At 34.8% G+C, this 12871-nt stretch overlaps 3 protein-coding genes across 3 annotated transcripts; 1 reads left to right on the top strand and 2 right to left on the bottom strand.

Moving 5' to 3' along the window:
- On the bottom strand, nt 1–855 carry LOTGIDRAFT_111898 (hypothetical protein; the record flags this gene model as incomplete). Its single annotated transcript, XM_009049754.1, has 1 exon — nt 1–855. The coding sequence occupies one exon, from the start codon at nt 853–855 to the stop codon at nt 1–3; it is 855 nt and encodes a 284-aa protein (XP_009048002.1).
- A 272-nt stretch (nt 856–1127) lies between these two features.
- Nucleotides 1128–2804, bottom strand: LOTGIDRAFT_157546 (hypothetical protein; the record flags this gene model as incomplete). The annotated part of the gene is made up of 1 exon (XM_009049755.1): nt 1128–2804. The coding sequence occupies one exon, from the start codon at nt 2802–2804 to the stop codon at nt 1128–1130; it is 1677 nt and encodes a 558-aa protein (XP_009048003.1).
- A 2891-nt stretch (nt 2805–5695) lies between these two features.
- Nucleotides 5696–12573, top strand: LOTGIDRAFT_230664 (hypothetical protein; the record flags this gene model as incomplete). The annotated part of the gene is made up of 6 exons (XM_009049756.1): nt 5696–6445; nt 7219–7342; nt 7629–7701; nt 7899–8140; nt 8667–8830; nt 9084–12573. The coding sequence occupies 6 exons, from the start codon at nt 5696–5698 to the stop codon at nt 12429–12431; spliced, it is 4701 nt and encodes a 1566-aa protein (XP_009048004.1). The 3' UTR covers nt 12432–12573.
- Between the last annotated feature and the right edge of the window lie 298 nt (nt 12574–12871).

The following is a 12871-nucleotide window of genomic DNA, read 5'->3' on the forward strand; positions in this document are numbered from 1 at the left end:
TCAATACCGATGAAAACTGGGGCCAACAGTATTAATACATTTTTTCTTACGACACAAGATATCGCGAATTGCTTTGCGAAAATCCATGTTTTTCACTGAATATACCAGAAAATTCATACCAGAATTTAAAACTGACAAGCAAAATGACGTTTCAAAAAATGTCGAATGGTAAAGTTCTTTCTTCTCCTGATTAATATAACCATCAAAGACCAATGATAATAATGGAGTCCAACACCCGATAAATAATCCGAACACCATCAGGAATATTTTCACTAGTTTCATATCTGCCTCCCACCCAGCAGATCGACCTTGTTTACTCCGTGCGATATATAAAATATAACCATAACAAATAGATGTCAAAATGATGACTAGAATTATAGATCCAACCTGAACATATAGTTGATACTCCATTGGTATGACAAAAAAACTGAAACACACCTGACATTCTCTCCATGTGTTATAATAAAACGGTGCAATGCTGATCATCAGAGACGCTGTCCATGTACCAGCTATTATAACTTTAGCTGTTTTCTCAGTAGAAAATCTGTTATAATGTAGCGGGTAGCCGATATATAAAGCTCTGTCAACAGCTATTACACCCATACTAAATACCGAAGTTGTCACCGACACAAAATATATCACCATTTGAAAAAGACAAAAATATTTATCTTCATCTAATAATAAGCTAAACGGTGGCAGAGACAAAATTATTTGAACAGGAAGTGTTATACCACCAACGATAAGATCTGCTACAGCAAGAGAAACAACATACATATTGGGTACAGTTCTTAATATAGAAGTTCTCCATACCGCTAAAATAGTCAAAATATTTCCAAAACAGATGAATATAATCATTAGTATTCCTGTTATATAAAATTGGACAGAATTGGCTGATCTAGTTGTTTGTGGTATGGTACAGTTGCTTTCCATGTTCAGAGACTGAGTTCCTCGAGTGAAATGATTTTTTTTATTCACCCATTTCTACAATAATAGATTCAATCCTTTACGGAACAATAGATTTCCATTAAAGCCCGCAAACTACAGACAATGATAAGTTTTTAATACCCCTTTTAAGCTAAATTGCTCTATTGAAATAACATTGATTTTAATGAATATTGATCAAAAACCTACAAATTCAACATCCACAATTTCCTTTCATAGTTTGATTTTTCTTTGTCGGTAATTTTATCATTAATGTTTGAAACCGAGGAATCGTTTTCAGATGTATTTCTATGTTCAGATGAAGCACTGTCATCTGACTCTGTTGTATGGTCCGTATCATTTTCCACGCCCTTGGAAGAAAACCACGAGATAAACCTTGTCCAAATTTTTCCGGGAGAACTCACAGTATTATGACTGGAAGTTTGTTTAGGCATGATGTCGGGTGATGCAAGATCACTAAGCACACTTTCATCATTATGTTCGACAGCAGTGTCCCAAACTGATTGGCTGTCCGGCTCAGCAGAGGATTCAGAAAAAATGTTATCCTGCTCCAGTGCAATTTCATTTTGACTATTCTGTGCAACATTGCGTTTTGATTCGATATCGAGTGCAATTGCTAGACTCAGAAGTGTTGGTTTGCTCTGTTGATCTGGTCTCCTCTGATCAGAATTCCTTGAGTTGCTGCTTATTACCTCTGGGCAGATTGATTTCTCATCATCCTGCATATCTTTCACTTTTACTTTATCAATAATATTTGACTGCACGTTCGATTTAATTTGCGATTTAACGTTCATAATTTTTGATTTGATGTTTGTGTCAAACGCTTGTCGAAGATTGGCTTCGAATTTTGCTTCAAGTTCTATGAATTTGTTGGGACATAATATTCGGATGAACGCTCTCCTAAATTTCTGATTGTGAGCGAAATAAACTATAAAATTCATACTAGAGTTCATTTGGGTTGAAATACTATTCACGTCATTGACGTAAGATGGTATTTCAATGTCCAAATTAGTTAGAATTAAAATTGTTAAACTTGGTAGATAACATAAAACAGAAAATAGAAACACCAGACCAAAAGTGTTTATAAACATTAAATCTGATTGTCGTTTTACCTTCTGTTCATCAGTCATTGTGGATTTTTCATGATAGGAATAAGAATGGATGAAAATTAAAGAGGCAATCATTATTGACCAACATAATAAAAGGTAAATAGATTCAAAAATATTATGATACACCAGGTGTAACACTGCAGTGCGTTCACATTTAACACAAGGCTTCCATTGGTTGTAGAAAAACGGAACCGATCCCGTCACTATAGCTATACACCAGATACCAATTATAACTAAGCCTGTCGTAAGGTTCGTTGTCCAGGAGTTATATACAGAGTCTGATCCAATATAAAAACTTCTATCTATCAGTATAATAGTTAAACTAGTTAAAGAAGCCCTGGCAGGAATAGTTAGACATACATGCTGAAGTAAGCAGAAGAACTTGTCCGTATTGAGTAAATTACTAAAGTATGGTACATCAGTGAGAATTTCTAAAGGTGAAGCAAGAACCCCAACGAGGATATCTGCCATAGTCAGTGTCACTAGAAATCTGTTGGATACTCTTCCTAAAACTGGTGTTTTCAGCACAGCTACAATGGTCGCTATATTACCAACTATTATTACCAAACTTATAATACTGTTGACTATTATAAAGGCTAATTTTTGGTTTAAATCATCAGCGCTCACTTCTGCACAATTAGAATTATTCGCACTGGAATTGTTTGTAAAATTCATTTCAAAAATTGTACTAAGCGTTGCGTTGTTTGGAAATTCTGTTGTTAACTGAGTATATGCACCGCTCTCTGAAGCCATGTCTAAGAATGACCAAGTAGTAACCTCTGAAACTTTGTTGTTGGTGGTTAGATCAGAAGCCATGGTATGGTTCATCTAGTTCTGTTTATTGTTAAAATTACTCCCGGGTTACTTCATCTTTACGCGAGTTAATTTATAATTTGATGTTATTTCTATCCACCATGCGTTGATAAGACCACTGCGTTGCAACTTCAAGTGAATATCAGCAACATAACATATCCTAACGAAGAGTCCTCAGTCCTTTCGGTACAGAGATTTTATATCGGTACCGATCCTTTAAATGACGATATAACAATTTCACTGTATTTCGGTATTTGATTCACAATGACAAAATCACAAAACACAATATTACTTTCATTTAAATGGCTTCGAAATTGTCCCCCCGACAGCTAAGGTTTGGTGCATTAGAATGAACTTGTTTTTCCTCTAAAATTTATAGAAACTACGAATCATTCAATTAGTGAACAGATTTGTGAGTCAGACGTAAACGGTTTAAATGTTTTTGTGCAGAACATTGAAGTAAATGACCCCAAACCTAACTAAGTGTTTGGTCGATAGAAAATCAAATTGTAATCAGTGTTTAACAATGTTATGTCAAGTTTGAATAATTGACAGCAGGTGTCAACTAAATAATTACTTAGGGAACTCTGTACTTTAATGTAAAGTGGCTAGCAAACAGAATTGTATGTATAACGTCATATTCATACTATGAGCCCTTGAAGTGACCTTCAAATAATATTTGACATGTTGAAGAAATGTTTCACAAGATTTTTTTTTCATCGGGATTTGTTATTGAACATTGTTTTGTATTTAGACATTTTTGTTAATTGAATTTTGTGTTTGATAATTGTCATTTGAAGATTATGTTGAGCTAGACTTGTATTTGAAGATATTTTTTGGCTTGGATTTTATTATATTGATAAATGGAAACCCATTATTTATCAAAGAATATTGATTTTAAGTGCAAAATCTTATTTTCCTATACAAGTGTCAATTTACAATGACAAAATGTTGATTTTAGTATAGGCTTAACCTACAAATTGAGAGATAAGAATGTAGAAAAAAGAATTAATACATTTCGGGTGATCTAAGATGTAGAGTAGGCTAAGTAGTTTCTTTCGAAAAAAGGATGATTAAGATGCTTATTTCTTTTTACCGTACATCCATTTTAGAAAAGTTGTCCAGTCTGGTTTAATCTGCGCCTTTAAAATGGCGGTCATGTATGTTCGTGATTTGCTTCCGGTAACTAAGTTGTTTCGTATGGAGGTTCGAAATCAATGACGACATTTATGTGATGAAAATACAGCCTGACGTCATTACTAAACAATCAAAATGGACTACAGAAGATAAGGTTAAACCTTACAGTCTACAAAGAAACAAATTATTAAAGGTAGGTTAATGATCAAATCAGGGAAATCTTACGATTGGTTAATCTAAAATCAATTTTTAGTGGTTTACCGATTATAATAACCTGGTTGTCCTTTTAAAAAGTAAAGTGTGTCTTTTAGTTTTATTCGGTTTGACCACAGGCCTACCGGTATCTGTGAATGTTAAAATCCATATTATATTAATACCGGTACTTGTGAAATCCTCTTTTAAAGTAAAGCCATCTCTAAATTTGATCAGATACAATAGGTGAGTTAATGCATAGGCCTACGTTTATTATTTTGACACGAATTCCATTTAATGCTTTGAAGGGGCCTATGTCATAATAGCTTGCCAGGTAAGTTAATATACGCCCACTGGCAGCTTTTATTTTAAATAAAAATATTTGGCAGTACAGTAACAAAATATTCAACCTTCAGTCATACATAATAATAATAGCAAGTTTCATCAAAATCTGTCAGGAATTGGGCCTTCTGGAGTGTTTACAGACTTGGAAGCGTTTTTAAGAACAAGGGCAATAACTCATTCTAATTATTTTTCAATTTTTCTGATTTTCAATAGAGTTCATCCTTGGATGATAACAAACAAGTTTTGTCGAAATCAGTCAAGAATTGTGCCATGTAGTACCGTGGCCCATCGGGGACATTTGCAATTTTTTTATTTTTCGACGTTTCTCAGTGGTTTGAGAGCAGAAGAACTGCAGAAAACAGGAATTGAAATTGTGAAAATTCGAGAAACCGACAAAAAATAGAAGGAATGGAGGGAAATAGAGAAACTTTAATTAGAAAGATGACACAAAATACATAAAAATCAAAAAAATTCATAAAAACAATAATTAATCAAAATCGTAAAAATAGTTAAAACATGAAAAATTAAATTTTCCAAAATATTATGAAAAAAACAAAAAATTCAAAGTGAAATCGCAAAAATTAATTTCAACCGCGATAGAAATGTATTACCACCACCGTTGAAATTGTGTTTTTCATAATATTTTGGAAAAAATTAATTTTTCATGTCTTCACTATTTTTACGATTTTGATTAATTATTGTTTTTATGAATTTTTGTGATTTTTATGTATTNTGTGTCATCTTTCTAATTAAAGTTTCTCTATTTCCCTCCATTCCTTCTATTTTTTGTCGGTTTCTCGAATTTTCACAATTTCAATTCCTGTTTTCTGCAGTTCTTCTGCTCTCAAACCACTGAGAAACGTCGAAAAATAAAAAAATTGCAAATGTCCCCAATGGGCCACGGTAATGTAGAGTGTTTATGAGCAATTGTGAACCGACGGCACATATACGTGCATCATTTCATGTGAGCGTTTAAAAATGATCTGTGATGTTTTGGTTCAGATCCATTCAAACGATGAGATTATGTACCTTAAGGTTCTTTATATCCGATATATACAATGTTTAATTCCGTCGTATTATAGTCGTCTAAGTTATTAGAAAATAAATTATCAGGCCTAATTATTGGTATCTTGAAATTAAAACCTCTTTTTCAGAAAATGGTGACGATTCTTAAAAGAAGTGTTATATCAACAGTGAAGATTGAAGGTGAATTTCAAAATGTAAGCCTCTTACCCTTGGTGTTTGTTGTAGGAGACGATGGGTGGAAGCATTCATGTTCTATAACACGCGAACACGTTGTACTTCCGTCGTACAACGCACAAGTCGAACAAAGAAAAGAACGTAAACCAAAACACCGAAAAGGACCTTTTCGAATTGATGAAGACATTAGAACAATGGTACAGATTACCACAGAAAGAGAGTCAATGGACAATGACAATAACTTCACCGACGAAGAGAAGCTGAGGAATCAAATAGACCAGACAGACTCCATTGAAACAAATTTGCTTCAAAATCACCAAATCTGTCAAAATTTGGCAGTTGTTGATGACACTTACAACTTTTTAGCCATAGATAAATTACCATTTATAGAAGTTGATGGTCAACAGATGTCTTCATGGATAGACGTGAAGGAACTTCTCTTTCCTAAATGTAGTGAGCCAAATTGTTGTGAAGTTTTAAATTGTCTTATGAAGAAGTTTTTAAATCCATCAAATCTAAACTTAATGCATCCTTGTTCAGAAAAAGAACAGAAATTATTCCTGCGACAGTTTAAGTTGGTGTTTCAGGGATGTATGTTAGTTAGTTTACCGGAAGTGAAAAAAAGATTAGACATTTTACAAGCGGAAGTAGAATTAAACCATTTGGAGAAGACTGGAAAGGAAGCCTGCAGCTATCTTCAGACAACAGTAAGTAACATGACAGTATATTCACCAATATCCAGGATGGAGGCTTTCATTAAATTTTAAAGGCCATGATTCGCCATTTTCGGGGTTTGAATGGGTCTTGAATGTCCCTAAAATATAAATCACCTAGGAATTTCACGTTTTATTTCAATGTAAGCTTTTAATGTCTTTTCTATAAGTCTTTAAGTCGTCATTTTAATTTTCAAACGCGAATAACACACGTGGATTTGAAGGCTCAAATTTCGACTCTGTGCTGTGGAATGTGGACACTAATACTGATTAGTTTAGCTGAAACATTCCTTTTTTGAGACTAAGGAACGATTGGTCAAACGGATTGTAAATCTGTCTCTTTAATTATGATCTATCAAAGTTATACAATCATATTATTTGACCTTTGATTAAGCAGAACGAAATTCTACATTACTATGACTTATAACCTCACATCATTATTCAGGTTGGTAAGTTCTGAGATTTACTTTCGCACACTGTTTTAATATCAATGAATCTAATTCATTGGATATTATCATAACTAATAACCTCAACTCATTATTTAGGTTGAGTGACACCTGCACGTGTTTTCAATATCGATGAATCTAATTGGTTGCATATTATTATAGCAGTCAGATTAAGTGATAACATGATATTGGCCTTCTAGAACAAGTACGGAAGATATGATCTCACAATAAAATATAAAATTGAGGTGCAATATATGTTCAAAATAACTTCACTTTGACTCTTATTAGGTGTGAATTGTTTATATATTTCTTTTACTCCAGTGTTCCAAATGCTCACCACGACGACCGAAGACTTCACTTCCTCGTCAGAGAAATCTGTCTGAAAAGCGACCTAAATCTGCTGATAAAGTGAATTCCAATAAACGACATCTCGGTTGGCTCTATGGTAAGTGGGTGGAAGGAAGTAATATGTTAAAATCTTTAGCCCTTTGTTTGAGCTTACAGATTCGACAAAAGCTAGATAGAGAAATATGGTTGTGTGCATTTCCAGATAAATTGTTTTCCTGGTCAAAAAAACAAAATAATCATTTACACAAAAATCAAAAATATTTTTCTCATAAATCGGACGATCGAAAACAAAACATTTTATAACCTGAACGGTGGAGTACGACGAGTACCAATAAACTTCTGTTAACATTGATAAAATTGGCATGCCCTTGTCCTTATTCCAGATCGTTTAGCACTAGTTCCAATTCTTCTTGTTCCCGAGAAGATAAGAGAACCGAAGCAATATGGTAGATCTAGGTAAGAAATATTAACAGAATAATGCCAAGACAAAATATTTCCATTCCATTATTTTCACTTGACGTTGCTATTGATTTATTTCTTTTAATTTGCTTTTCTTCCATTCTATAGTTATCGATGTACACCCTTCCTAACATCTGTACTAACCTGTTGATTTTCTGCTGTTTTACTTTTTTGAATTTTTGAAAAAATTTCAGTCAGGGGCCAGAAGCGGACAAAGACGATATACACTTTCCTGTTTTATTACATAATGGACAAGAAAAGATTACTGTACCATGTTCTATCATAGCACGTGTTTTTCCTCAATCTTATAATGTTTTACTGCATTGCTTACTAACTACTACCAATAGTCAACGACAACAAGAGCAATACATCTTTTCAGCGTGTTCGTCACACCAAGCCTTATCTTTCAATAGGTGGATCAGCAAATTCTTAAAAGGTAACAATATTAGACCCAGGTATATACTAATAATCCCAACAGCAAATCAAAATTTGAACTTATCCAAAATGACAAATTGGCAATACATTGGTAGCTGCAAATCAAAATTAAAACAAATGCAATAAAGATGATGTGAAGGCTTTTATAATCATAAATATAGTGAGATTAGAAAATCCCGTAATCAATAAAAGTAATAGCGATTTGCTTCAACTTCTTGGAGGTAATTAATAGTCTCTTCGGCAAAGATTTCCTTTCTGAGATGAGTACTGATTAATTACTATATAAATATCATAGCCAACTTACTTGAATCGAACACATATTACCCAAACGTAAATGTTTTCGATCAGCACGATATTCATGTTGCAAGTATCTATTTGTGATTAATATAAGAACTCTTTGATACAACGTCAATGTGGCGTAAGTAACGTTTGCAGTTTAATGAATTCAAATCAAATCAGTATTGATGAACACATCGGTATATATGTTTAAACTTAAGATTGGTAATCATTTTCGTTTTTATTTAAAGACAGCAATGTACGTGGAGTAACAACTGGAAGTTTATTGATAAACTTAGAGAAATTTAGTGAATTAACATACGATTTACTACCACTGTCAATCAGACGTATATTGCAGTCTAAATGTCGATGGCCAGACCTGGCAGAGGAAGGATTTAAGAACATAATAATTTGGGTAGGTGTGTCAATTCTGATATCACAAATTCATCTGTTACATGTCTCATTTTTTAAATAATATGTTTCCCTTCAATGAAAAGACGGTCAAACTGTAGAAGTGTGTTATTATTTCTATTATGAACTATAAAGTGCCAAGATCCTCCCTCTTCTCCCCTCAGTCCCATTTTAACGTGGATCGTGCTACGTCCTTGACAGAGTGGATTAATAGTCACAGAATTCTTTCATCTCATAAGCAATTATTTATGTTACAGGATAACCGACCATGTACTTTACTCAAGAACATTTGTGATTCAACTGATAATGGCAAAACAGATACTACCAATCTGATTTCTGATTTTAACTACAATGCTGGAACAGTCACACCTAAAACAAATAACGATGTTGTTAGAGATCAGAACAATCAATCGCATAACGAAAGAGGTGAAGAGAATATGATTAACAGAATAGAATGTGTCAAATACAAAGTTTATGATCCTTGTGATAATAAACCTTACTTACCAGCTAGAACACGAAGAAAGGGTATGTTACGAGTGCGCCCAGTAACAATATCACAACCTACTGCTGATCATAATGGAGACGCAAATTCGTCGTTATCCGTTAGTGCGTCCCAAATATCATCCAAGAAGTCGTTCCGAGTCAAGTCGGGTAGGAAAATTAGTAAATCAGGACTTGCCAAGTCGCCTTATCTTTCTCAACCAGCCGTTGTTAAGAACGGAGCATTCTTTTCAAAACGTCTTCAAATTGAGAAATCGAAATTCGGAGGTTTTCGATCCAGAAGTCAGGTTACTGACAATATTCGCAAACCAGACATCTGGCCTAAAGGCTTTATTGCCTCACCACCAAGCGTTTTAAGAGTCAAGAGTCCTACAAAGGATATCAAAGTATCAACTCCTCGTAAACGAAAAGAATCGCCAAGGTCAGAGGAAAATGTGATACAATGTGCTCAAATCAACACAGTCGTTGATACATCGTGCGTTGTGCCATATAACCCAATACTCACGGCAATACCCTCGATTAATGAAAAGAGAAAAAATAAATCTTATCCGAGCAAGATGCATGGTAAGCGAAATGATTCAGTCACAGACAACTGTGACTTTCAGAGTAATATTGATTCGTCTATCACAACCGCTGTGCTAATTGCCAAGGGTATCAACCTCCAAGCAACAACCCAGCCACAATTATGCTCATCAAAACATTTACAAGAAGACTTTTGTATAATAACTGATATCAATTCTTTAACCATTCCATCTTCTGATGTCGAGTCAAAAATGACAGAAGAAACCCTAGAAACTAGAGAGGTTGTCTCGACACTGATCGAGAAAGATCATGAGTCGCCCGATAAAACATCAGGTGTTTTCGCACCCGTGCCGTCCTGGCAACAACTAGATCTTCAGTTGGATCCTAAGCATCCTTATGATGATTTACATAAAATATTTCAATTGCCATCGTCGTCTGCTGGTAAAAGTTCTACAAATGTACCAGAAGATAATATCAGTTTGTCATCATCTAGTGTCTATACTACCTCAGGTAGTAATTCAGTAGCATGTGGTATACTAGAGAGAGATAAAAGATATACTTTGACAGTTGATACATCTTCTAACACACTTTCCCCAACAAACAGTAGCAGTGTGTACTCTTCCGATGAAACAAATATTCCTATACTGGAAACACCGTCTCAGATTAAAATATTGTCAGAATCTCCGCCTTTGAAAGTGGATGGATTGATTGAAGCCTTGGAGACAATTCAGGCGACGGCTCCGAAATCAACGATAGAAAATATACTAACAGGTCATGATAAATACGTCGAGGAAGAGAAAACAGTTATTGACCTTGCTAGTGAGGTCATGAAATCGAACGTTATCCAGAATCAAGAGGTATTACCTTCTCGCCCTGTATCAACAGCTCTTGAAATGCTTTTGGATACAAAGATTCTTCAAGGAGACTCAGGGGATGAAGTAACCGTCGCTAATTCAAAGTCTAGTGATATTTGTGTTTGCGTACCTTCCGATACTACCTGTGATCAGCCTATTGAAAGAAATTCAAATAGACAATATATACAAATAGTAAATAACACCTGTAAATTCAAAGACCCTGAACCACCTAAATCCACATATACACGACAGACAGTCAGCAAATCCCCATACAAAGGATCGGCATTGAAATTAAACAATGAATCAGCAACAACCCAGACGTTGCAAAATGCACTTCGAAATAGCAAAGTACTGAATAATTCGCGATCACTTCTTACACCTGATTTATTAAATATTTCTCGGTTTCACTCCCTTGGCAATGTATTGGTCACCAACTCAACAAATGACATTATAGCACCAGAAAAGTCAGCCAAGATGAATATAAAAGACGAATATGGAGCTGCATTACATTCTGTCGCCAAAGTATTCCAAGAGAAAAGAGTAGAGCATATAAAAATAAATTCATCAATTCCACTTCGACCACAATCCAATGATCAAATACATAAACCAGAAACAAACCAGTTACCAACCAGGCTAGATGGTAAAGATGAATCGGTACCTAGTCTTGACTTGGCAAAATTGACTAAAGAGGTTTCACGAAGGTCAGTTAGAGTTCAGTATGACGTAAAGCCAAGTAAATCTTTTGGAACTGGTCATTTTCTACATAATAAGAATGTGTCAACTAAAATGAAAAAAGGGATGCATGTCAGACACACAATGCCAATTGCTAAAAACCAGTTTAATTCAAATCTCAAAAAGTCTTCTCCGAAAGTATTTCAGGAAATTGTGACCAACAAGTCATCATTTAGTAAGCCATCTCTCCAGAATTATTTCTCTAGCATTCCGTCTGAAAATGATTATCACATTCCACCATCATCACCAAATGTTACTTACAGATCTCAGGATTCCGGTGTCAGTAATTCTGACTGTCTATCAGCACAATTTCAGTCTTGTCCAGGGTGCAAGAACGAAATAAATATATCAAATGTCAAACACATCAACAATGTCTCGGAACCGGAACAATGTGATTCTTCGGTTCCTTGTAATTCGGGAAGAGTCATTCGACAAAGATATGAAGATGGTCGCATTTCTGTTATCAGTGTTCACGATTCTATTAACAATCAAGTGAGGCTGCAGGATGGGTATCATCGAAACAACTGTAGTCTAAAGCCAAAACGTAACCAAGCTTCCATACCCTTAGAAAATGTGAACCGACTCGAAGATAATCTTTCTATAATGTCACTCTGTTCTTCAAGAGAACAACATCTTTATAACAACAAACGGAAATCAACCAAATCAGATGATAGAAAAATGGAATCTGTACACTACACAACAAAACATAATATAAGTAAAGACAAACTACCAGTGGCACGAGAAATGGTTAATCCAATTACTTCGTCTAACGTAGTCAATGTCATCTTTCAATATGGACCAAAATATGCCAGAACTACAAATGACGGTTCTACGGTACCAAAATCAAGATATGACAACGCAGCAATATTGGCTAAGACTCCTGACAAACGACTGTCCCACTTCAAACGAAATACTCATCAGAAATTAAGAATTTGTATTGATTTAGTAGGCTCATCAGATGAAAACTCCCCACTAGGAATCAAGAAATTAGTTTAGAATGAACCTTTAGTTGAATTCCATCACTAAGATAACATTACACCATCTTCAATGAACGTCTCTGGTTACATGTGCGAGACTGACTTGTGCAATTGTGAGTGTAAATTTTTTGTACTTTATGAAATTAATGTTTATTGAACAAAGAACGAAATATTCCTTTCATCGTGTAAGAAAGGTATGATAACTTTTGTGGTCAAAAGCCTCAAATGCGTTGATTAAGAAACTCTTGTCTCATCTTTAAAAAAAGTTATTTTCCCCTGTCAGTGATGTAGGTCTGATAGCTGACATTGCAAAGGTGGCTAATCGTTTGGATGGTACGATAAATCGAGGCTACATCCGCTGAACGGTGTCTCAATCCTCCGCCGAAGGCGAACCGCCTTCGCCATCCCGCCAAGTCATTTCGGACTCGATATTCGCGAATTGAAAAGCACGTTTTTCTG

The sequence above is a fragment of the Lottia gigantea genome, assembly GCF_000327385.1.
Source record: "Lottia gigantea unplaced genomic scaffold LOTGIsca_14, whole genome shotgun sequence".
NCBI lineage: Eukaryota > Metazoa > Mollusca > Gastropoda > Lottiidae > Lottia > Lottia gigantea.